The sequence below is a fragment of the Oncorhynchus mykiss genome, chromosome 19 (genome assembly GCF_013265735.2).
Source record: "Oncorhynchus mykiss isolate Arlee chromosome 19, USDA_OmykA_1.1, whole genome shotgun sequence".
NCBI lineage: Eukaryota > Metazoa > Chordata > Actinopteri > Salmoniformes > Salmonidae > Oncorhynchus > Oncorhynchus mykiss.
The window spans coordinates 62,392,475-62,419,332 of record NC_048583.1 but is presented as its reverse complement, the minus strand read 5'-3'; the positions used below and the strand labels follow the sequence as shown (position 1 = coordinate 62,419,332).

General features: G+C 42.8%; 1 protein-coding gene across 5 annotated transcripts; it reads left to right on the top strand.

Moving 5' to 3' along the window:
* Positions 1-21: 21 nt before the first annotated feature.
* LOC110498272 lies at positions 22-26,443 on the top strand. 5 transcript variants are annotated; one of them, XR_005037829.1, is made up of 16 exons: positions 22-277; positions 4,030-4,076; positions 4,418-4,468; positions 6,521-6,685; positions 6,917-7,035; positions 7,767-7,906; positions 13,006-13,126; positions 15,833-15,971; positions 16,834-16,938; positions 17,052-17,141; positions 17,598-17,746; positions 18,922-19,035; positions 19,592-20,342; positions 25,006-25,100; positions 25,184-26,303; positions 26,338-26,443. XR_005037829.1 is itself a non-coding variant. In XM_036955324.1 (15 exons), the coding sequence occupies exons 1-15, from the start codon at positions 259-261 to the stop codon at positions 25,290-25,292; spliced, it is 2,214 nt and encodes a 737-aa protein (XP_036811219.1). In that variant the 5' UTR covers positions 22-258; the 3' UTR covers positions 25,293-26,412. The 5 variants fall into 5 exon arrangements, 3 of the variants coding, with proteins under 3 accessions (XP_036811219.1, XP_036811221.1, XP_036811220.1); XR_005037830.1 differs by having other exon boundaries at positions 25,184-26,286; positions 26,321-26,412; XM_036955324.1 differs by having other exon boundaries at positions 25,184-26,412.
* The last annotated feature ends 415 nt before the right edge of the window (positions 26,444-26,858 follow it).

The following is a 26,858-nucleotide window of genomic DNA, read 5'->3' as shown; positions in this document are numbered from 1 at the left end:
CTCGGAGTAGCCCGGCAGGTCAAAACTACTCATTCACATGATTTAACGCAGGCTGCTCGTCTTGCGTGGACGCACCCAGGTAGATACGAACTGCATCAGGTATCCGTCGGTGCATCCCTTGCACAAATGCACCTGCTTTCAAAGGTTCAGGGCGCCGCCACGAGTGCAGTGTCAATGAATGAAATGTCAGTTTTTGCTCAAATAAGTGGATTTGGATGGAGAAAATTTCACTTGATGAGATATTTCTTGATGATCTGAATGGCGGTGGCAAATAACGGTAAGATAACATTTATAGTTTCATCAAATTGTTGGTAGAATTTCATATGAAGATGTTTCATCATTTAATATGGGTAGGTTGCCTTGATTTTAGATGTTTCATCATTTAATATGGGTAGGTTGCCTTGATTTTAGATGTTTCATCATTTAATATGGGTAGGTTGCCTTGATTTTAGATGTTTCATCATTTAATATGGGTAGGTTGCCTTGATTTTAGATGTTTCATCATTTAATATGGGTAGGTTGCCTTGATTTTAGACTACATTATTATTATTATAACTTTTAGATGTAACTGTTATTTTTAAAGAACAAATGGGATATATTGTAATTTCATATGAATCAGATTTCACTTTTCTTTCCAGTGAACCTAATATATTAAAATAAAATAGAGAATATAATTACTTATCAATTTATCAATAATCTGAAGACTTGTAGGAATGAACTGGTGTATGGGCTGTCTTTATGTTTTAATACTGTATCTGATCTGTCCTTCTGCTGTTAGGCTTAGAAGGAGGTAGTTTGGCCTCTGTCTTTCGCCCCTGCAGTGTAGAGCTGTTTGGCAGGTTAGTCACTTCCCCCTCACCAGGGGAATTGCTGGCAGGGGCAGTTCTAGCTTGGGTACTATAAACAGACACTGTCAGACCACTGACTATAGTACAATAAGTATACTACATTTATGATTTGGTGCAGGTTTCCTTGAAAAATATTTATCAAGACAAGACAGCCGGACATAACATTCAGTCAGGTTGTCAGGACTAACAACTTGTTAATGTTTCACTTCGTATTTTATAAGGAAATACAAAACTTTTGATCTATGTTTTATTGGGTCAGTCAGTGACTAGGTGAGTCAGGAGCATAGAAACTATTGAAAGAGCTTTTAAACCCTGGCCATTTGAGTGGTACACTCATTCTATAGATGATTTTTCTATGGTTAGGAAGAGGTTACCATGACTACAGAGAGAAAGGAGGTTAAATGCCGAGTCTTTGTCACCATTGTCTGCCTTCCTGATATCCAATCTGGTTTGGAGGATAGGAAAGATTCCTTCCCAGAGGAATTATGGAGCTCTGCTCTCTGTGCCAACCTGTGATCTGAGAGGTAAAGCCATGACGAAGAGGGTAAAACCTCTGATTATTTATTACTGGTGTGAAAGACATGGAGATTGTACTCTGGGTAGAGGGACACTTGGAGAGAGACTGTTCCTCGGTTTACTGATCTTTAATCTTGATGGTAGGTTTAACATAACGTTCGGGCTTTCATTAGGCTGCAGTTGTCCAATGTTGTGTGTCCATACACGGTGGTCTGAAAGTGAAACGATTAAATAGAATCAATGCAATGGTTTGACATCTTAGAATAAGGCACATATTATTTAGAAATAGCAAGCACTAGAGCTAAACAATTATCCTCTGCTAGGATCAGACAGACAGACAGACAGACAGACAGACAGACAGACAGACAGACAGAACCAGTCAGAACCAGTCAGAACCAGTCAGAACCAGTCAAATGTTTGGACACACCTGCTCATTCAAGGGTTTTTCTTTATTTTTACTATTTTCTACATTGTAGAATAATAGTGAAGAAATCAAAACTATTAAATAACACATATGGAATCATGTAGTAACCAAAAAAGTGTTAAAAAAATCTAAATATATTTTATATTTAAGATTCTTCAAAGTAGCAACCCTTGATGACAGCTTTGCAAACTCTTGGCATTCTCTCAACCAGCCTCATGAATCCATTTCAATTAACAGGTGTGCCTTGTTAAGTTAATTTGTGGAATTTCTTTCCATCTTAATGTGTTTGAGCCAATCAGTTGTGTTGTGACAAGGTAGGGGTAGTATACAGAAGATAGCCCTATTTGGTAAAATACAAAGTCCATGTTGTGGCAAGAACAGCTCAAATAAGCAAAGAGAAATGACAGTCCACCATTACTTTAAGACATGAAGGTCAGTCAATCCGGAAAATGTCAAGAACTTTGAAAGTTTCTTCAAGTGCAGTCACAAAAACCATCAAGCGCTATGATGAAACTGTCTCTCATGAGGACCGCCACAGGAAAGGAAGACCCAGAGTTACCTCTGCTGTAGAGGATATGTTCATTAGAGTTACCAGCCTCAGAAATTGCAGCCCAAATAAATGCTTCACAGAGATCAAGCAACATCAACTGTTCAGAGGAGACTGCGTGAATCAGGACTTCATGGTCGAATTGCTGCAAACAAACCACTACTAAAGGCAACCAATAAGAAGAGGAGACTTGTTGGGCCAAGGAACACGAGGAATGGACATTAGACCAGTGGACATCTGTCCTTTGGTCTGATGAGTCCAAATGTGAGATTTTTGGTTCCAACCGCTGTGTCTTTGTGAGATGCAGAGTAGGTGAACGGATAATCTCTGCATGTATGGTTCCCACTGTGAAGCATGGAGGCAGAGGTGTGATGGTGTTTTGTTGGTGACACTGTCAGTGATTTATTTAGAATTCAAGGCACACTTAACCAGCATGACAACCACAGCATTCTGCAGCGATATGCCATCCCATCTGGTTTGCGCTTAGTGGGACTATCATTTGTTTTTCAACAGGACAATGACCCAACACACCTCCAGGCTGTGTAAGGGCTATTTGACCAAGAAGGAGATTGATGGAGTGCTGCATCAAATGACCTGGCCTCCACAATCACCCGACCTCAACCCAATTGAGATGGTTTGGGATGAGTCGGACCGCAGAGTGAAGGAAAAGAAGCTCAGTATATGAGGGAACTCCTTCAAGACTGTTGGAAAAGCATTCCAGGTGAAGCTGGTTGAGAGAATGCCAAGAGTGTGCAAAGCTGTCAACAAGGCAAAGGGTGGCTACTTTGAAGAATCTAAAATATATTTTTATTTGTTTAACTCTTTTTTGGTTACTACATGATTCCATATGTGTTATTTCATAGTTTTGATTTCTTCACTATTATTCTACAATGTAGAAAATAGTAAAAAGAAAGAAAAACACTTGAATGAGTAGGTGTCCAAACTTTTAACTGGTACTGAATATATATATATATATATATATATATATATATAATGATTCAAAACGAGACACAAAATGGAAACAACTTAGTTAGCTAGCCAGCTAATATGACAGGAAAAGTTACTTAGCAGGCATAAAAACAAGTGCATAAAATAATACATGACTAGAAAATGACCAAAATAATGACTTCTCTGTTCAGAAAACATGAGGAAACAAATGCTGTACTCACAGTTGTTGCATTCACGCACAGGGAAGGGTTAAACAGTTGGAAATAAATCTGAGATTCCTCTCCACAGCCGCAGCCCTCAAGAAAAAAAGATTGCAGTTATGGTGTAGTATAACTCCAGTATGCTGTAAATACTGAATCCAAAATATATGTATTTTTTTTTACTGCAGTAATTTTGCAGTGTAACTGCAGTTAGAGTGCAGTATAACTGCAGTTAGAGTGCAGTATAACTGCAGTAATTTTGCAGTATAACTGCAGTAATTTTACAGTATAACTGCAGTTAGAGTGCAGTATAACTGCAGTAATTTTGCAGTATAACTGCAGTAATTTTACAGTATAACTGCAGTTAGAGTGCAGTATAACTGCAGTAATTTTGCAATTTCTGCATCCAAAATACCACCGTTACTGCACTTTCAAAAATGTCAATCTTGTTTTTTGTTAAGGGCTGCTGAACTTAGGGATGAGTGAACACATCTGCTGAGCTGACAGAGGGGTTGTGTTTATAAATGTTTGCTCTTCTTCCCACAGAGGTTATGAAGCCTCAGGAGGGAGAGCTAGTCAGTGAGATCTCCAAGGTAAACCTGTTTACTCCCTGATTATCCTCTCTCACATATTAACTACCTCGGTGTATTCCCCATGTTTAAAACACACCCAAAGTCTGGCTTGTGTCCCAAATAACACCATATTCACTATATAGTGCACTACTTTTGACCAGGGCCCTTATAGGGACTAGTGCACTATATTGGTAATAGGGAGCCATTTGGGATACTAACTTCCCTGTTACATTATAGACCCTCTCTGATGTAGCTGCCTCTGATCGTTTCCTCGGCTTCATGTTGTAGCCTACACTGTATTGTGTTGTTTGTTTGTTGTTGTTGTGTGTTATCTAATTGAATGTTGATCTTTATGTTGACAGGCTGTGGAAATACTTTTCCTTTCTGAGGACAATGGCCACCTACACACCCAGGTTGTACAACTGATGTATAACGCACAATTTGACACGATGGCTGTAATACAACTGGATAAATGTGTTTTGTTGTTGTGAAACAATAGAAAGAGTTTGTCTGCACAATTATCTCTTCTTTTTTTTTTTTTACTCAACCATTCTGTAGTGTCTCCACAACCCTTGTGTGGTTACTTGTGTGTGCAGTAAAACTCTCCGTTTGTGTCACAACGATTCGTTTACAAATGTGTTTGTAAAATCAGTTGTGCAACTTGAGTGTGTACAGGGCCAATAAAGCATGCATTGGAGTTGATACGACGATTTATGATTGTGCAATGGAGAGTTTGTCTGTTACACAAATCTTTACACAACCGTTGTGTAGCCCACCGTCTCTCTTTATTTATACAGAACAACAACAACAAATATATATAAAACGCAACATGTAAGAATTTAAAATATTTTACTGAGTTACAGACAAGTCATAGAAGGAAATCAGTCAACTGAAATACATGAATTAGGTCCTAATCTAAGGAATTTCACATGACTGGGAATACAGATGTGCATCTGTTGGTCAGAACAACGTTGGAGGCGGTAAAGAAATGAACATTCGTTCAACATGGGCTCCCGAGTGGCGCAGCGGTCTAAGGCACTGCATCTCAGCGCAAGAGGTGTCACGACAGTACCTGGTTCAAATCCAGGCTGTATCACATCCGGCTGTGATTTGGAGTCCCGTAGGGCGGCGCACAATTGGCCAGGTTTGGCCAGAGTAGGCCGTCATTGTAAATTAAAATGTGTTCTTAACTGACTTGCCTAGATTAAATAAAGGTTCCACATTCAATTATCTGGCAACAGCTCTGGTGGACGTTCCTGCAGTCAGCACGCTCCCTCAAAACTGTGGCGTTGTGTGACAAAACTGCACATCTTTAGAGTTTCCTTTTGTTGTCCCCCAGCACAAGGTGCACCTGTGTAATAATCATGCTTCTTGATATGCCACACCTGTCAGGTGGATGGATTATCTTGGCAAAGGAGAAATGCTCACTAACAGGGATGTAAACTAAATTGTGCCCAAACATTGAGAGAAATAAAATGTTTGTGCGTCTGGAACATTTCTGGGATCTTTTATTTCAGATCATGAAACGTGGGACCAACACTTTACATGTTGCATTTATATTTTTGTTCAGTGTAATGTTATTTTGCCTTTAATTAACCAAGGAAAAACGGGTTTCGATCCGATCGCGCCTAACCGACAACGTCGCTTTTAAAGTTCCCTCGTGCGCGGAGACTGTATTCACGGTAAACACTGTAGATGTCGTCTCAATTAGAAATTAGCCTACATTTAAAAGCCGCGTTGTCGCGAACCCACAATCTGATTGAATCCTGGCCGAAGTTATTGAGAACATATAACTCTTTACCTATAACAATCTGACACTATCTATCCATGTCCTGTATCTGTTCATCCATCATCCATCCATCCATGTATCCATCCATCCTTCCATCAATGTGTCCATCCATCCATGTATCCATCAATGTATACCTCCATTCATGTATCCATTCATGTATCCATCCATCCTTCCATCAATGTATCCATCCATCCATCCATGATCCATCCATCCATCCATGTATCCATCCATCCATCCATGTATCCATCCATCCATGTATCCATCAATGTATACCTCCATTCATGTATCCATTCATGTATCCATCCATCCTTCCATCAATGTATCCATCCATCCATCCATGTATCCATCAATGTATACCTCCATTCATGTATCCATTCATGTATCCATCCATCCATCCTTCAATCAATGTTTCCATCCATCCATGTATCCATCAATGTATACCTCCATTCATGTATCCATTCATGTATCCATCCATCCTTCCATCAATGTATCCATCCATCCATCCATGTATCCATCAATGTATACCTCCATTCATGTATCCATTCATGTATCCATCCATCCATCCTTCCATCAATGTATCCATCCATCCATGTATCCATCCATCCATGTATCCATCCATGTATCCATCCATGTATCCATCCATGCACCCCCTTCCATCTCTCTCTCCCTCCTCCAGCTCCAGGGTCTGGTGTCAGAGCTGAAGGTGGGCTTCTCCAGTGCTCTGTATGAGCTGAGTCAGATCCAGCATGGAGACAGCGATATCAGGGAGGAGGTGGGAGAAGCCCGGAGGAGCTGTGAGAGAAAGGCCTTGCGCATGGAGACCCTGGTTGAATCTCTCAGGGTGAGATGGAGTTCAAGCAGGTCATGATACCAGAGAGATGGGTCCCCAGGAACATTGGCTTTAAATGGTCGACAACGCTCTAGAAAGTGTGAGCGGATTTAATCTCGGCCGAGGCTTTTATAAAGAGCATAGAGACTGGGGATCCCGATCATGATGTGTTGAATCAATAATTTGCTAAAACAGCAACCCAGAGAAGATGAAGTTAACATTGAACAATTGTTTACCCCACAGGATGAACTGGGAGAGATGCGTTGCCAGATCCTGCAACTCTGTGGTAGCAACAGGCAGAGGTCTCCAATACAGCAGGAGGTAAAGGTGACACAATCAGCTCTGGCAACCCAGAGAGACAGGTAATCAGTAAACATCCACTAAAATAGACACCAATAAATAATGTGTAGATAGTAATGATTGATTAATATGCTGGTCTTTTAGAAAATATTGGACTGTTGTTGTCATTATTGCATTAGATCAATAGTGTCCAGTAGCTATCTAGCATGGGTACCAGTCTGTTTCTGCTATCATTCCACTCCTTGTCGTCCCAAATGTTTGGCAATGACACGGAGTACAAAGAGTGGAATGGTACAACACACAACAGGTTCTAGATTTCAGACTAGCAGCTATCTCCTTGTCTTGCCAAAGTGTGTTTTAGGAGAATCCGGGCACCCAGATTGATTTCTGATTAACTTTTTATTTAGTATCTGTAAGTAATACAGGTCTGTACTCTCTGGTCTGTACTCTCTGGTCTGTACTCTCTGGTCTGTACTCTCTGGTCTGTACTCTCTGGTGGTAATACAGGTCTGTACTCTGGTCTGTACTCTCTGGTCTGTACTCTCTGGTGGTAATACAGGTCTGTACTCTGGTCTGTACTCTCTGGTCTGTACTCTCTGGTCTGTACTATCTGGTCTGTACTCTCTGGTGGTAATACAGGTCTGTACTCTCTGGTCTGTACTCTCTGGTGGTAATACAGGTCTGTACTCTCTGGTCTGTACTCTCTGGTCTGTACTCTCTGGTCTGTACTCTCTGGTCTGTACTCTCCGGTGGTAATACAGGTCTGTACTCTCTGGTCTGTACTCTCTGGTAGTGATACAGGTCTTGTGGTGAATGGGAGGAGCCACTGTGAGTGCAGTGCCAGCAGCAGCACATCCTCCTCTTCGAACCGGGGCAGAGTCCTGCTCCACTGCTACCTGCAGGGGCTCAAAGCAGGGATGTATGAGGGGACAGGTAGGTCCACACTGTACAAATACACTCTTTCTGTAAATCCTTTACTCAACGTTCCCCAACCAAGGGGCTGCATGTCACGTTCGTCATAATGTCTTTAGACCAAGGTGCAGCGTGAGTAGAGTTCCACATCATTTTAATAAACTGAAACTCACCAAAACAACAAACGAACCGTGAAGCTATACAAATAGTGCAGACAGGCAACTATACATAGACAAGATCCCACACCAGAAAGTGGGAAACAGGGCTGCCTAAATATGATCCCCAATCAGAGACAACGATAATCTGCTGTCTCTGATTGGGAACCATATCAGGCCAACATAGAAATACAAAAATCCCTAGACATACAAAACCCTAGACATACAACACTAGAGTACCCACCCTAGTCACACCCTGACCTAACCAAAATATATAGAAAACAGAGATATCTAAGGTCAGCCCTCCCGCCCAAAAGGTGCGGACTCTTGGCTGCAGACCTGAACTTATAGGGGAGGGTCCGGGTGGGCATCTACCCTCGGTGGCGACTCCAGTTCTGGAAGCAGCCCCCCCTCCTTACGCTGATCCCTCCGCCTTTGTGGAACCGGACTGCGGATCATCGCCGGAGGCCCCGGACTGGGGACCGTCGCTGGAGGTTCCGAACTTATTGGACTGTGGAGGCGCACTGGAGGCCTGATGCGTGGGACCGGTACAGGTGGCACCGGGCTGATGACACGCACCTCAGGGCGAGTGCGAGGAGCAGGAACAGGATCCTAACCTTCACAGGCATTTGGAGAAATGTTGAATCCTAACTATCACAGGCTGTTGGAGAAGGTTTGAATCGTAAGCAACCTGCCTATACATAGTTTGAAGTACAATACCAACATAGCTACTGTAGTAGGTCAAAGCTGTGTGCTGTAAAACCCTGGTGGAGCAATGGGTGAAGTAGGCATTGTGGTGCTCGTGAATTTCCTTTATTTTTCAGCTTCAGACCAATGCCTACTTCTCACTTAAAACATATTTTTTTGTTTGTTTTTAAATTCCATGTTTTTTACGCTGGCAGGTAATGTTCTGTTAAAAGTGCATCGTACATTTCCACATGCAAAGACAGATTTGTTTTGATCAATCAAAAGTTTGCTATTGGCAGTGCTATTGTAACCTTTAATTTGGCCTCTGACAAAAAGGTCTGGACCTTAATAGCACAGGTGGTGTGCTGGCATAACTACAAGGGTTGCTGGTTTAAACCCTGCTGACTGTTGCCTTCTAACAGCTCTAAACCGTTTTTGGAACAAACTATTACCATTAATACAGTGCATGTCAGAGCAAAAAAACCAAGCCATGAGGTCGAAGGAATTGGCCATAGAGCTCTGAGACAGGATTGTGTCGAGGCACCAATCATGGGAAGGGTACCAAAAAATGTCTGCAGTATTGAAGGTCCCCAAGAACACAGTGGCCTCCATCATTCTTAAATGGAAGAAATTTGGAAGCACCAAGACTCTTCCTAGAGCTGGCCACATGGCCAAACTGAGCAATCGGGGGAGAAGGACCTTGGTCAGGGAGGTGACCAAGAACCCGATGGTCACTCTGACAGCGCTCCAGAGTTCCTCTGTGGAGATGGAAGAACATTCCAGAAGGACAACCGTCTCGACAGCACTCCACCAATCAGGCCTTTATGGTAGAGTGGCCAGATGGAAGCCACTCCTCACATGACAGCCTGCTTGGAGTTTGCCAAAAGGCACCTAAAGGACTCTCAGACCATGAAAAACAAGATTCTCTGTTCTGATGATTGAACTCTTTGGCCTGAATGCCAAGCGTCATGTCTGGAGGAAACCTGGCACCATCCCTATGGTGAAGCATGGTGGTGGCAGCATCATGCTGTGGGGATGTTTTTCAGCGCCAGGGACTGGAAGACTTGTCAGGATCAAGGCAAAGATGAACGGAACAAAGTATGGAGAGATCCATGATGAAAACCTGCTCCAGAGCGCTCAGGACCTCAGACTACAAAGGGAATCCCAGCAGCGAGCTGCCCACTGACACGAGCCTACCAGAAGAGCTAAATGCCTTTTATGATCGCTTAGGGGCAAGCAACACTGAAGCATGCATGAGAGGATCAGCTGTTCCAGACTACTGTGTGATCACGCTCTCCGTAGCCGATGTGAGGAAGACCTTTAAACAGGTCAACATTCACAAAGCCGCAGGGCCAGATGGATTACCAGGACGTGTACTCTGAGCATGTTTTGACCAACTGGCAAGTGTCTTCACTGACATTTTCAATCTCTCCCTGTCTGAGTCTGTAATAACTACATGTTTCAAGCAGACCACCATAGTCCCTGTGCCCAAGGAAGCGAAGGTAACCTGCCTAAATGACGACCGCCCCGTAGCACTCATGTCGGTAGCCATGAAGTGCTTTGAAAGGCTGGTCATGACTCACATCAGCACCATCATGCCGGGAAACCATAGACCCACTTCAATTTGCATACCGCCCCAACAGATCCACAGATGACGCAATCTCAATCACGCTCCACACTGCCCTTTCCCACCTGGACAAAAGGAACACCTATGTGAGGTTGCTGTTCATTGACTACAGCTCAGTGTTCAACACCATAGTGCCCTCATAGCTCATCACTAAGCTAAGGACCCTGGGACTAAACATCTCAACAACACATCTGCCATGCTGATCCTCAACACTGGGGCCCCTCAGGGGTGCGTGCTTAGTCTCCTCCTGTACTACCTGTTCACCCATGACTGCACGGCCAGGCACGACTCCAACACCGTCATTAAGTTTGCCGACGACATAACGGTGGTAGACCTGATCATCGACGACGACGACACAGCCTATAGAGAGGAGGTCAGAGAACTGGCAGTGTGGTGCCAGGACAACAACCTCTCCCACAATGTAAGCAAGAAAAAGGAGCTGATCGTGGACTACAGGAAAAGTCCAAACACACCACATCATGGTCCAAGCACACCAAGACAGTCGTGAAGAGGGCACGACAACACCTTTTCCCCCTCAGGAGACTGAAAAGATTTAGCATGGGTCCCCAGATCCTCAAAAAAGTTATTCAGCTGCACCATCGAGAGCATCCTGACCGGTTGCATCACCGCCTGGTATGGCAAGTACTCAGCATCCGACCATAAGACGCTACAGAGGGTAGTGCGTACGGCCCAGTACACCACTGGGGCCAAGCTTCCTGACATCCAGAACCGACATACCAGGCGGTGTCAGAGAAAGGCCCCCAAAAAATTGTCAAAGACAATCACCCAAGCCATAGACTGTTCTCTCTGCTACCGCACGTCAAGCGGTAACGGAGAGCCAAGTCCGAGAGGCTTCTTCACCAAGTCTAGGTCCGAGAGGCTTCTAAACAGCTTCTACCCCTAAGCCATAAGATCCCTGAACAATTAATCCAATGGCCACCCAGACTTTTTACATTGACGCCCCCCTCTATTTGTTTTTACACTGCTACTACTCACTGTTTATTATCTATGCATAGTCCCTTTACAAATTACCTCGATTTACCCGTAACCCCGCAAATTGACCCGGTGCCCCCTGTATATTGCCTCGTTATTGTTTATATAATTTCCTTGTGTTATTTCTTTAATATATATTTTATAATATTTAAAAAATAATAATAATAATTTTAGTGGAGAGATCAGCTTTAATAGTGCAGATATATTGTAGATTCCATCAATGTAATTGTCTGCATCATTTCCAATCCCCCATGTATTTTTTGGTATATATATATATATACAGTGCCTTGCGAAAGTATTCGGCCCCCTTGAACTTTGCGACCTTTTGCCACATTTCAGGCTTCAAACATAAAGATATAAAACTGTATTTTTTTTGTGAAGAATCAACAACAAGTGGGACACAATCATGAAGTGGAACGACATTTATTGGATATTTCAAACTTTTTTAACAAATCAAAAACTAAAAATTGGGCGTGCAAAATTATTCAGCCCCCTTAAGTTAATACTTTGTAGCGCCACCTTTTGCTGCGATTACAGCTGTAAGTCGCTTGGGGTATGTCTCTATCAGTTTTGCACATCGAGAGACTGACATTTTTTCCCATTCCTCCTTGCAAAACAGCTCGAGCTCAGTGAGGTTGGATGGAGAGCATTTGTGAACAGCAGTTTTCAGTTCACAGATTCTCAATTGGATTCAGGTCTGGACTTTGACTTGGCCATTCTAACACCTGGATATGTTTATTTTTGAACCATTCCATTGTAGATTTTGCTTTATGTTTTGGATCATTGTCTTGTTGGAAGACAAATCTCCGTCCCAGTCTCAGGTCTTTTGCAGACTCCATCAGGTTTTCTTCCAGAACGGTCCTGTATTTGGCTCCATCCGTTCAAGGGGGCCGAATACTTTCGCAAGGCACTATATATATATATATATATTAATACAAAGTTAAGAACATTTGTTCAGACCTCAATTGTTCAAATTTTCCTCGACATTGGCATCATGCTGGTAGGGAGATCAGAATTTTACATTGAGCTTCAACCAAAGCCTATATTGTCGTGATGACCCGTGTTGTGCCGAAAATCTCCAACTGACAGAATTCTCCCCTCTTTGCGTTCTTCATTGCTGCAACTTGCTTGCTAGTTGAGATGTCTGCTTTTCACTCCGTTGTCAGTTTAGCCTACGTTTCACTGATTTTAGTAGCAGAAAACAATGTTTTGTCTGCAGTTTTCGGTTTGGCTACTTGTTTCAAATGTATGTCTCGGTTCTAGCTTGTATGGCGTCCTGGGCGAACACCCCCTTCACCCCCTTCTGCCCAAGTCGTAGGTCGTACCGTACCTAAATCCGCTACTGATTTTTGTATTAGTCTATAAATACATCTCTTTGCCAAAATGCGTGATCTCTCGCATGTCTTATTCGACTAGTATTTTTGAAAGTGTAAGGATAATAATTCAGCTATAGTTGTTCTGAAATGTTTATTGCTTGCCAACATTATACTCCCTCTATGTTTAAATATAACACACATATACATGTATTATTCATTTCGGTTGCCTGTCCCTCCTGACGAAGTCTGTTCTATAGAAAGTATTTGACTCTGATGTGTGTCATAGAAAATATTTGACTACACCGGCGCGACAATAATTTTACACCAGCTTCTCTTCCATAGATGCAAGGCACCAAGTGACGATGCAGCTTCTCCACTCAGAATGGGAATACGTGTCGACCTTAAACCAGCTCTACGACAAGTACAGAACACCTCCTGCTCTGCAGATGGACCTGGAGCCATAGTAAGGACAAACCCAACTAGTACCCTATTTCCTATATATATATACCCAAAAGTAGTGCACTGTATAAGGAATAGTGTGCCATTTGGGACAGAACCAATGCTATCATGCTACCACAGTCCAGTGTGGATTATTATGGGGATTATAAACTATCATGCTACCAAAATCCAGTGTGGATTATTATGGGGATTATAAACTATCATGCTACCAAAATCCAGTGTGGATTATTATGGGGATTATAAACTATCATGCTACCACAGTCCAGTGTGGATTATTATGGGGATTATAAACTATCATGCTACCACAGTCCAGTGTGAATTATTATGGGGATTATAAACTATCATGCTACCACAGTCCAGTGTGGATTATTATGGGGATTATAAACTATCATGCTACCACAGTCCAGTGTGGATTATTATGGGGATTATAAACTATCATGCTATCACAGTCCAGTGTGGATTATTATGGGGATTATAAACTATCATGCTATCACAGTCCAGTGTGGATTATTATGGGGATTATAAACTATCATGCTACCAAAATCCAGTGTGGATTATTATGGGGATTATAAACTATCATGCTACCACAGTCCAGTGTGGATTATTATGGGGATTATAAACTATCATGCTATCACAGTCCAGTGTGGATTATTATGGGGATTATAATATATCATGCTATCACAGTCCAGAGTGGATTATTATGGGGATCATAATTAATGGACATTTTTGTAGGGCTTGATACATTTTTCGCAAGGAAAAATCAAGTCTGAAATTTCAATGTGGAAATTACAAACTTCAGAAGCCTTTTTAAACCTCAAATGCACTACAAGTTTTACATTTCCTGCTTTGCAGGAAAGGTCTCCTGTAACAGAGTGATCAAATTAAGATCCTACATCTGTAGGCTGTGTACCAAATGGCGCCCTATTCACTAGCCCTATGGGCTCCAGCTATAGAAAATAGGGTGCCAGCCTCCCGAGTGGTGCAGCGGTCTAAGGCACTCCATCTCAGTGCTAGTGGCGTCACTACAGACCCATGGTCGATCCCAGGCTGTGTCACAGCCGGCCGTGACCGGGAGACCCATGAGGCGGTGGACAATTTGCCCAGCGTCGTCCGGGTAACGGGAGGGTTTGGCTGGCCGGGATTTCTTTGTACCACCGCGCTCTAGCGGAGTTGCAGCGACGGGACAAGACTGTAACTACCAATTGGAAACCACGACATTGGGTAGAGAAACGGGGTATAAGTACAAAAAAAGCAATGTGGTGGCCACTGGGATGCAGACACCCTGGTAACCACCTGTCAATCAATAGTCAGGCCATATTGACAGTACTACATCCCTTAAAAACTAAGTCTTTGGGGATTTCCTTGTTTTCTCTGTTTTTCTCTGTTTTCTCCTTGTTTTCTCTTTGTTTTCTGTTTTCTCCTTGTTTTCTCCTTGTTTTCTCCTTGTTTTCTCTTTGTTTTCTGTTTTCTCATTGTTTTCTCTTTGTTTTCTCTCTGTTTTCTCATTGTGTTTTCTCTGTTTTCTCTGTTTTCTCTGTTTTCTCCTTTTCTCTCTGTTTTCTCTGTTTTCTCCTTTTCTCTTTGTTTTCTCCTTGTGTTTTCTCTCTGTTTTCTCTGTTTTCTCTCTGTTTTCTCTGTTTTCTCTCTGTTTTCTCTTTGTTTTCTCTCTGATTTCTCTCTGTTTTCTCTGTTTTCTCTTTGTTTTCTCTGTTTTCTCCTTTTCTCTTTGTTTTCTCCTTGTGTTTTCTCTCTGTTTTCTCTCTGTTTTCTCTGTTTTCTCTCTGTTTTCTCTTTGTTTTCTCTGTTTTCTCTTTGTTTTCTCTCTGTTTTCTCTCTGTTTTCTCTGTTTTCTCTTTGTTTTCTCTGTTTTCTCCTTTTCTCTTTGTTTTCTCCTTGTGTTTTCTCTCTGTTTTCTCTCTGTTTTCTCTCTGTTTTCTCTGTTTTCTCTCTGTTTTCTCTTTGTTTTCTCTGTTTTCTCTTTGTTTTCTCTGTTTTCTCTTTGTTTTCTCTCTGTTTTCTCTTTGTTTTCTCTCTGTTTTCTCTCTGTTTTCTCTGTTTTCTCTGTTTTCTCCTTTTCTCTTTGTTTTCTCCTTGTGTTTTCTCTCTGTTTTCTCTCTGTTTTCTCTCTGTTTTCTCTCTGTTTTCTCTCTGTTTTCTCTCTGTTTTCTCTTTGTTTTCTCTGTTTTCTCTCTGTTTTCTCTCTGTTTTCTCTGTTTTCTCCTTTTCTCCTTGTGTTTTCTCTCTGTTTTCTCTCTGTTTTCTCTCTGTTTTCTCTCTGTTTTCTCTTTGTTTTCTCTCTGTTTTCTCTCTGTTTTCTCTTTGTTTTCTCTGTTTTCTCTCTGTTTTCTCTGTTTTCTCTCTGTTTTCTCTCTGTTTTCTCTCTGTTTTCTCTTTGTTTTCTCTCTGTTTTCTCTTTGTTTTCTCTGTTTTCTCTTTGTTTTCTCTGTTTTCTCTCTGTTTTCTCTTTGTTTTCTCCTTGTGTTTTCTCTCTGTTTTCTCTCTGTTTTCTCTCTGTTTTCTCTTTGTTTTCTCTTTGTTTTCTCTCTGTTTTCTCTGTTTTCTCTCTGTTTTCTCTGTTTTCTCTCTGTTTTCTCTCTGTTTTCTCTCTGTTTTCTCTCTGTTTTCTCTCTGTTTTCTCTTTGTTTTCTCTCTGTTTTCTCCTGGTTTTCTCCTGGTTTTCTCTCTGTTTTCTCACTGTTTTCTCCTCTAGTCAGAATTACCTGAAGTTTGTGGAGGAGTTGCTGCAGCGCCACCTTCTGTTCAGAAACACTCTGGAGCAGAGGTTGTCTGCTCACGACTGGAAAGGCCTTGTGGGAGACATCTTTGTCCAACTCGTAGGCCACAATGATGTAAGTACGGAAACATACAGAAATCCCATCTTGACTATCATACTGTTGTCTCTACCTTCTTGCCCTTTGTGCTGTTATCTGTGCCCAATAATGTTTGTACCATGTTACGTGTTGCTACCATGTTGTTACGTGTTGCTACCATGTTTTCTGTTGCTACCATGTTTTCTGCTGCTACCATGTTGTTATGTGATGCTACCATGTTGTTATGTGATGCTACCATGTTGTTACGTGTTGCTACCATGTTGTTATGTGTTGCTACCATGTTGTTATGTGATGCTACCATGTTGTTATGTGTTGCTACCATGTTGTTATGTGATGCTACCATGTTGTTATGTGATGCTACCATGTTGTTATGTGTTGCTACCATGTTTTCTGTTGCTACCATGTTGTTACGTGTTGCTACCATGTTGTTATGTGATGCTACCATGTTGTTATGTTGCTACCATGTTTTCTGTTGCTACCATGTTGTTACGTGTTGATTCCATGTTGTTATGTGTTGCTACCATGTTGTTATGTGATGCTACCATGTTGTTTTTCATGTGTTGCTACCATGTTGTTGTCTTAGGTCTCTCTTTATGTTGTGTTGTCTCTCTTGTCGTGATGTTTTGTCCTATATTTTTATTTTATTTAGTTGTTTTTAATCCCAGGCCCCGCCCCCACAGGAGGCCTTTTGTCTTCTGGTAGGCCGTCATTGTAACATAAGAATTTGTTCTTAACTGACTTACCTGGTTAAATAAAATAAATAAAAATATTTGTGGTTGTTCTTTCAAACTGGAGAGATTATAATACATATCTATCTACATCTATCTATCTCATCTTCATCTATATCCTCCTCACAACTATTCCTGTTTGTCTCCTCAAGTCATCTTTCTTGGACATATACCACGGATACACGACAGCGCTGGCCACGTTTCTTTCTATAGAATTCAACAGAATAATGCTCAATGGGAAAATACAAAGCACACAGGTAGGTAAATCCCGTAGGTTGTTACTGGATATTTAATGTACAGGTCTTATCTTTCAAAATGGTGGTAGTGAGTGAGGGGATTTTGAATATCTCCACGTTCACGTTGTTTACAGAGCTATACGAAGGAAAGAGAGGAAGTTCAACTGTTCTCTCTGCTGTTGGCGCCAGTCTCTCGAATCCACAGCTACCTAACCCTCATTCAGGTTGGTCCACCTCTCCTTCTCCTTCTTCTTTTTTGGAGTGTCTCGCTATGATAGCCAATCTAGTGAGGATAATCTCAAATGGACAGGTGACACTAAGAAGAAGTATGACTCAGTTAATTGAACATGGCCCTTGCAACAGCAGGGTCATTGGTTAATTTCTTACTGGGGCCAACCATATGAATATGTATACACTACTGTAAATCACTTTGGATAAAAGCGTCTGCTAAATGGAATATATTTTTATAATTTGCGGTTCTCTGACTGGAACCTGTTCCCCTGTAGAGTCTGTTTGTCTACAGGCAGTGATCACCCAGAATGCAACTCTAGTATATTATATATTGGTTTCTCTGACTGGAACCTGTTCCCCTATAGAGTGTTTGTCTACAGCCAGTGATCACCCATAATGCAACTCTAGTATACATCGGTTTCTCTGAGTATAATCCTGTTCCCCTGTAGAGTCTGTTGCAGTGGACTGACAGCGATCACCCAGACTGCAGCCTCCTCCAGGGGTCAGAGAGGGTCCTGAGGAGCATCCTTTCCCGCTGTCACCTCATCCTGGAGGACGATGTTCGATGGGGAGATGGAGGAAGAATGGCCGGGCCCAGGTTAGTAAGAGACACACCCTGGCTGTGTCCCGGGCCCAGGTTAGTAAGAGACACTCCCTGGCTGTGTCCCGGGCCCAGGTTAGTAAGAGACACTCCCTGGCTGTGTCCCGGGCCCAGGTTAGTAAGAGACACTCCCTGGCTGTGTCCCGGGCCCTATGGGTTGGTCTCTGTGGTCCAGGTTAGTAAGAGACACTCTCTGGATGTGTCCCGGGCCCTATGGGTTGGTCTCTGTGGTCCAGGTTAGTGAGAGACACTCCCTGGATGTGTCCCGGGCCCTATGGGTTGGTCTCTGTGGTCCAGGTTAGTAAGAGACACTCCTTGGCTGTGTCCCGGTCCCTATGGGTTGGTCTCTGTGGCCCAGGTTAGTAAGAGACACTCCCTGGCTGTGTCCCGGGCCCTATGGGTTGGTCTCTGTGGCCCAGGTTAGTAAGAGACACTCCCTGGCTGTGTCCCGGGCCCTATGGGTTGGTCTCTGTGGTCCAGGTTAGTAAGAGACACTCCCTGGCTGTGTCCCATGCCCTATGGGTTGATCTCTGTGGCCCTGGTCTAAAGCAGTAAACCCTATAGTTACCAGGGTCCTATGGGTTGGTCTCTGTGGCCCTGGTCTAAAGCAGTAAACCCTATAGTGACCAGGGCCCTATGGGTTGGTCTCTGTGGCCCTGGTCTAAAGCAGTGAACCCTATAGTGACCAGGGCCCTATGGGTTGGTCTCTGTGGCCCTGGTCTAAAGCAGTAAACCCTATAGTGACCAGGGTTCCATTTCACACAGAATCACGGAATCCATTCAGAACTAAATCACAATGTGCACACTGGGCAGCTACTCAATTTGACAGTTAATGGTCTGTCAAACAGACCATTCCCTGAATAATCATGGAATTTAGTCATTTACAAGCCAATAAACAGGCCAAACATTTCAGAAACAAAATAATCAGACACCCATATAAAATGTATATATATTTGAAATTCAATATAATTCCAAAAATGTTCTCCAAATCCAAGATCCATCACGGGATCCTGTGGGAGAGATTTCAATCATCATACAGACGGTCATATAGACAGATGGTCACATAGACAGGCGGTCATATAGACTGTCATGCTTATTTTAAGATCTGCCTGAAGCACGACATATTGGAGTGTCCAGACCGTCCCCCACTCAGCAGTTCCTCTGTGTTTCAGTGGCAGCTGCTCTGCCTGCCCCTGTGCCAAGTCGTGCGATCACAGAAGCCAGCTCTGCCCTGCCACGGACACACAGAAACACAGACAGGAGTCCCGTGACGCTGCTGGGAAACGGTGAGTGTGTTTTTGTCGCCATCTGGTGCCCTGGGAGGGTAAGAGGCCTCTAGAGGCACAATGCAGAATGTACACCAAAGTCATGTTCAGCAGTGAAACGTTGTCAAAAGTCGCAGATAGAAAATGCCACAAATATGTTTGCTAAAAAGGCATAGTACGCAACAAAACGTCTGCTGAAATGGCAGAGTATGTGTAACAGTATAGACTTTACGTCCGTCCCCTCGCCCCGACCTGGGCGTGAACCAGGGACCCTCTGCACACATCAACAACAGTCACCCTCGAAGCATCGTTACCCATCGCTCCACAAAAGCCGCGGCCCTCGCAGAGCAAAGGGGAACCACTACTTCAAGGTCTCAGAGCAAGTGATGTCACCAATTGAAACACGACCAGCGCGCACCACCGCTAACTAGCTAGCCGTTTCGCATCGGCTACATTTGCAACAAAATGTCTGCATGTACTCTCTGCAGTTACTGGATAACAGTGTCTGTCTGCTACCTGTAAGTGGTGTTATAATTGACGTGAAGCTATTTCATGTGATCTCTCTCTCTCTCCCTAGAGAGGAACAACAGCCACGTCTATCTAACTGTGCCGCCGGCTGCCAGAGCATGCCTGTTGCCCGTTGGTCTACCGGTACTGTACGGAAGAAGAGCTGTTACAGAGACAGGACAGGGGGGACCTTCCAGTCTCATCTCCATGACTCCTGCGGCCTGGCCGGACTGGTCTACGGTGGGGACATCAGCGCCTTCCTCCATACGGCACCCCCTGGGTGGGGGGACAGCGACTCTGGACAGGAGTCTCCTAGCCAGGCTACGGGGGTTAAGGTACACGGACACGGCCCCCAGACCCCTGGTCCTCACATGGTCCAGAGAAGCACTGATGACTGTGACACGGAGGAGGACGTTGGGGACACCTCCGTGTTCGACTACTCCTCCGTCACCACCTGTAGCCCAGACGGGACCCTGAGGAGGGAGGGGGAAGCGAGTAATACCGAGGAGGAGGACGAGGAAGAGGATACAGACAGTCAGGTGCCTGTTCTGTTGAAGCCCTCGTACACACAGCAGCAGCAGTCGCTGAGTGATTCGCCCAGAGAACGGACGGTATGTCTGAGGTGGCAGATACCCAGGCTGCCGTACCCTTCTCCTCGAAGTCCTCGACACCACGCAGGACCAGCGGGCCTGGAGGGACAGGGTCAGACACCAGGGCCAGCAGGACCCTATGGGAACAGAGTCATCAACATCACTAAGGGACCACCTCCTCTCATCCCCACCAGTGTCTTCAGACCCATCTGGGATGAACCACCAAAACAGGTCTTTTTTCCATCTTTATACAACCTTGGCTGTGTTCAATCAATGGCACGTTGTCGTCAAGCGCAATGCACTCTGGATCGACAGCACGTCTTTTAAAGGCTCCCAGAGATCGCACTGGATGAAAGCGTCTGCTAACTGGCAGATATTACATCACTATATAAACACATACAGTACCATTATATAAATATATCAATATATTCAGTACCATTATATAAATATATCAATATATTCAGTACCAATATATACAGTACCATTATATCAATAAATAAACACATACAGTGGGGCAAAAAAGTATTTAGTCAGCCACCAATTGTGCAAGTTCTCTCACTTAAAAAGATGAGAGAGGCCTGTAATTTTTATCATTGGTACACTTCAACTATGACAGACAAAATTAGAAAAAAAAATCCAGAAAATCAAATTGTAGGATTTTTTATGAATTTGCAAATTATGGTGGAAAATAAGTATTTGGTCACCTACAAACAAGCAAGATTTCTTGCTCTCACAGACCTGTAACTTCTTCTTTAAGAGGCTCCTTCGGCTTGCAAGCATCCCCCTTTTCCTCCAAACATAACGAGTCATTATGGCCAAACAGTTCTATTTTTGATTCATCAGACCAGAGGACATTTCTCCAAAAAGTACGATCTTTGTCTCCATGTGCAGCTGCAAACCGTAGTCTGGCTTTTTTTTTTAATGGAGAAGTGGCTTCTTCCTTGCAGAGTGGTCCTTCAGGTTATGTCGATATAGGGACTTGTTTTAATGTGGATATAGATACTTTTGTACCTGTTTCCTCCAGCATCTTAACAAGGTCCTTTGCTTTTGTTCTGGGATTGATTTGCACTTTTCGCACTAAAGTACGTTCATCTCTAGGAAACAGAACGCGTCTCCTTCCTGAGCGGTATGACGGCTGCATGGTCCCATGGTGTTTATACTTGCGTACTATTGTTTGTACAGATGAACGTGGTACCTTCAGGCTAAGGTGTATGTAAACTTCCAATGTCAACTGTATATACAGTACCATTATATCAATATATACGGTACTATTATATCAATATATACGGTACTATTATATCAATATATACAGTACTATTATATCAATATATACAGTACTATTATATCAATATATACAGTACCATTATATCAATATATACAGTACTATTATATCAATATATACAGTACTATTATATCAATATATACAGTACCATTATATCAATATATACAGTACCATTATATCAATATATACAGTACTATTATATCAATATATACAGTACTATTATATCAATATATACAGTACCATTATATCAATATATACAGTACCATTATATCAATATATACAGTACTATTATATCAATATATACAGTACCATTATATCAATATATACAGTACTATTATATCAATATATACAGTACCATTATATCAATATATACAGTACCATTATATCAATATATACAGTACTATTATATCAATATATACAGTACTATTATATCAATATATACAGTACTATTATATCAATATATACAGTACTATTATATCAATATATACGGTACTATTATATCAATATATACGGTACTATTATATCAATATATACAGTACTATTATATCAATATATACAGTACTATTATATCAATATATACGGTACCAGTCAAAAGTTAAAACACAACTACTCATTCAAAAGTGTTTCTTTATTTTTAATATTTTCTAAAATGTAGAATAATAGTGAAGACATCAAGACTATGAAATAACACATATGGAATCATGTAGTAACCAAAAAAGTGTTAAACACAAAATATTTTTTACATCTGAGATTCTTCAAAGTAGCAACCCTTTACCTTGATAACAGATTTGCACACTATTGGCATTCTCTCAACCAGCTTCATGAGGTAGTCACCTGGAATGCATTTCAATTAACAGGGTGTGCCTTGTTAAAAGTTAATTTGTGGAATTTTTGTCTTTCTTAATGCGTTTGAGCCAATCAGTTATGTTGTGAGAATGTAGGGGTGGTATACAGAAGACCAAGTCCGTATTATGGCAAGAACAGCTCCAAGAAGCAAAGAGAAATGACAGTCTATCAGTTCATCATCATTAAAGACGAAGGTCAGTCAATACAGAACATTTCAAGAACTTTGAACATTTATTCAAGTGCAGTTGTAAAAACCATCAAACACTATGATGAAACTGGCTCTCATGAGGACCGCCACAGGAAAGGAAGACCCAGAGTTACCGCTGCTGTAGAGGATATGTTAATTAGAGGTAAATGCACCTCAGATTGCAGCCCAAATAAATGCTTCACAGAGTTCAAGTAACAGAAACATCTCAACATCAACTGTTCAGAGGAGACTGCATGAATCAGGCCTTCATGGTCGAGTTGCTGCGAAGAAACCACTACTAAAGGACACCAATAATAAGAAGAGACTTGCTTGGGCCAAGAAATATGAGCCATTGACATTAGACTGGTGGAAATCTGTCCTTTGGTCTGATGAGTCCAAATTTGAGATTTTTGGTTCCAGCCGTGGTGTCTTTGTGAGACGCAGAGTAGGTGAATAGATGACCTCTGCCTGTGTGGTTCCCACCGTGAAGCATGGAGGAGGAGGTGTGATGGTGTGCGGATGCTTTTCTGGTGACACTGTCTATGATTTATTTAGAATTCAAGGCACACTTAACCAGCATGGCTACCACAGCATTCTGCAGCGATACGCCATCCTATGTGGTTTGTGCTTAGTGGGACTATCATTTGTTTTGTCAACAGGACAATGACCCAACACACCTCCAGGCTGTGTAAGGGCTATTTGACCAAAGAGAGTGATTGATGGAGAGCTGCATCAGATGACCTGGCCTCCACAATCACCCGACATCAACCCAACTGAGATGGTTTGGGATGAGTTGGACCGCAGTGTGAAGGAACCCTAGCCAACAAGTGCTCAGTATATGTGGGAACTCCTTCACAACTGTTGGAAAAGCATTCCAGGTGAAGCAGGTTGAGAGAATTCTAATAATGTGTAAAGCTGTCATCAAGGCAAAGGGTGAATACTTGTCTTGTCATTGCAAAAAGAACAGGGACCAGGCTAGGATCTGGCCAGGACAGATATGATCTCTGCTACAATGTTTTCTACAGTATCTACATATAATCTTATTCACTTATCACGGTGTGTGAATTTATCACGGTGTGTGAATTTATCACGGCATGAACAAGGGAGACATCTAATCTTATTTCTGTACCACAGTGTGAACTGGAGAGACATCTAATCCCGTTCCCTTTACACTGTGTGAACTGGAGAGACATCTAATCCTGTTCCCTTTACACTGTGTGAACTGGAGACACATCTAATCCCGTTCCCTTTACACTGTGTGAACTGGAGACACATCTAATCCCGTTCCCTTTACACTGTGTGAACTGGAGACACATCTAATCCCGTTCCCTTTACACTGTGTGAACTGGAGACACATCTAATCCCGTTCCCTTTACACTGTGTGAACTGGAGACACATCTAATCCCGTTCCCTTTACACTGTGTGAACTGGAGACACATCTAATCCCGTTCCCTTTACACTGTGTGAACTGGAGACACATCTAATCCCGTTCCCTTTACACTGTGTGAACTGGAGACACATCTAATCCCGTTCCCTTTACACTGTGTGAACTGGAGACACATCTAATCCCGTTCCCTTTACACTGTGTGAACTGGAGAGACATCTAATCCCGTTCCCTTTACACTGTGTGAACTGGAGACACATCTAATCCCGTTCCCTTTACACTGTGTGAACTGGAGACACATCTAATCCCGTTCCCTTTACACTGTGTGAACTGGAGAGACATGTAATCCCGTTCCCTTTACACTGTGTGAACTGGAGACACATCTAATCCCGTTCCCTTTACACTGTGTGAACTGGAGACACATCTAATCCCGTTCCCTTTACACTGTGTGAACTGGAGAGACATCTAATCCCGTTCCCTTTACACTGTGTGAACTGGAGACACATCTTATCCCGTTCCCTTTACACTGTGTGAACTGGAGACACATCTAATCCCGTTCCCTTTACACTGTGTGAACTGGAGACACATCTAATCCCGTTCCCTTTACACTGTGTGAACTGGAGACACATCTAATCCCGTTCCCTTTACACTGTGTGAACTGGAGACACATCTAATCCCGTTCCCTTTACACTGTGTGAACTGGAGACGCATCTAATCCCGTTCCCTTTACACTGTGTGAACTGGAGAGACATCTAATCCCGTTCCCTTTACACTGTGTGAACTGGAGACACATCTAATCCCGTTCCCTTTACACTGTGTGAACTGGAGACGCATCTAATCCCGTTCCCTTTACACTGTGTGAACTGGAGACGCATCTAATCCCGTTCCCTTTACACTGTGTGAACTGGAGACACATCTAATCCCGTTCCCTTTACACTGTGTGAACTGGAGACGCATCTAATCCCGTTCCCTTTACACTGTGTGAACTGGAGACACATCTAATCCCGTTCCCTTTACACTGTGTGAACTGGAGACGCATCTAATCCCGTTCCCTTTACACTGTGTGAACTGGAGACGCATCTAATCCCGTTCCCTTTACACTGTGTGAACTGGAGACACATCTAATCCCGTTCCCTTTACACTGTGTGAACTGGAGACGCATCTAATCCCGTTCCCTTTACACTGTGTGAACTAGGAAGATGCAGCACCCGTAAAGGAAAATACACCACAAGGCTTCAGACCGGTTCAAGCCACTGAGAGGCAGACATTTCCTAACTTCAAAAAGCTGAGGTAAGGAATACTGGTTCTTTTTAACATTATAATAACAGGTTAAAAGAAGGGTCTCATTCCCCGTCTCCTTCCCCGTCTCCTAGGTTCGAAACCCAGCCGAGAGTCGGCCACGTCCAGGCAGGAGCCATGGGGGGTGTTGCAGTGTGGGATGAGAGTGAGGAGGACAGTGAGGGGCCCTGCAGCACCGTATGAGAGAGGGAGACTGTGAGACCAACTTAGAAGTTTTCAGCACTATTTGAGAGATCAACCGACGAAGACTACAGCCCTGTGTGAGAGAGGGATTCATCTAAGAGACCAGCCCAACAGTCTGCAGCGCCGTGTGTGAGATATAGACCATCTGAAAGACTGTCTGACAGACTAACCCAGAGGTCTACAGCACTGTGGGACACCAAACGAGCAATCAGAACAGCAACCAAATCTCTTGCATGCTGGCTACTTGATTAGCATTTATGGTCTGTCACGAGACCCACCCAGAGGACTAACAGCACTGTGTGAGAGAGACCATCATTTGAGAGACCAACCCATGAGGTCTGCAGTACTGTGTGAGAGAGACCCACCCAGAGGACTAACAGCACTGTGTGAGAGAGACCATCATTTGAGAGACCAACCCATGAGGTCTGCAGTACTGTGTGAGCGAGAGACTTTGTACTGCATGTGTGAGAGAGAAAGAGAGAGAAAAATAGATATTGTACTGTGTGAGCGAGAGACTTTGTACTGTGTGTGTGAGAGATAATTTGTACTGTGTGTGTGAGAGAGATAATCCTGATCAGACGGTCTAAGGTCTGCAACAAAAAAACAATAACAATGGTGGTGGTCAGTGTTTCCCCCCAACTGCAGATTCCATCTTTAAGGTCTTCACTGCAGCATTCTCTGAAAGATTGACCAGCCTGCATGACTTAGCATTACACACTAGACATCCCTGTAACAGCACAGTGCCCCTAAAGAGAATAAAGTGGATACGAAACATTCCTGAAACAAGAAGAACACTTGAAAATCAGAAGCGATTTGGACTCATTCCAGATCAGTCGCTCTGAACCAACACAGAGGTCCTGAAAAAAAAAAACTGTAATTTACAGATAATTAATTCTCTGTTTACAGGAAACTGTAATTTACAGATAATTCTCTGTTTACAGGTAACTGTAATTTACAGGTAATTCTCTATTTACAGGAAATTATCTGTTTACAGGTAATTGTAATTTACAGGTAACTGTAATTTACAGGTAATTGTAATTTACAGGTAATTGTAATAACACATTCTAACGTCACATTTTATCACATAGTTTAATAAAGTTCAGCGTTTTGGAGGATTTCCCACACATGGGGGAAATTTTTATGAACACATTTCATGGAAATCTACATTATTTAGGCCTACATGAAAGGAGACGTGATCAGAATATATATATTTTTTTATTAATCTTTCTGTTAGAGCGTTGGGCCAGTAACCCAAAAGGTTGCTGGATCGAATCCCCGAGCTGACAAGGTAAAAAATCTGTCATTCTGCCCCTGAGCAAGGCAGTTAACCCACTGTTCCCCTGAGCAAGGCAGTTAACCCACTGTTCCCCTGAGCAAGGCAGTTAACCCACTGTTCCCCTGAGCAAGGCAGTTAACCCACTGTTCCCCTGAGCAAGGCAGTTAACCCACTGTTCCCCTGAGCAAGGCAGTTAACCCACTGTTCCCCTGAACAAGGCAGTTAACCCACTGTTCCCCTGAACAAGGCAGTTAACCCACTGTTCCCCTGAACAAGGCAGTTAACCCACT

Excerpts from the sequence above, each read along its gene's own strand:
- LOC110498272 (XM_036955324.1), top strand. Across the intron at positions 4,469-6,520 it reads ATGGCCACCTACACACCCAG|CTCCAGGGTCTGGTGTCAGA; the intron begins GTTGTACAACTG and ends TCCCTCCTCCAG. Across the intron at positions 20,343-25,005 it reads GGGATGAACCACCAAAACAG|GAAGATGCAGCACCCGTAAA; the intron begins GTCTTTTTTCCA and ends TGTGTGAACTAG.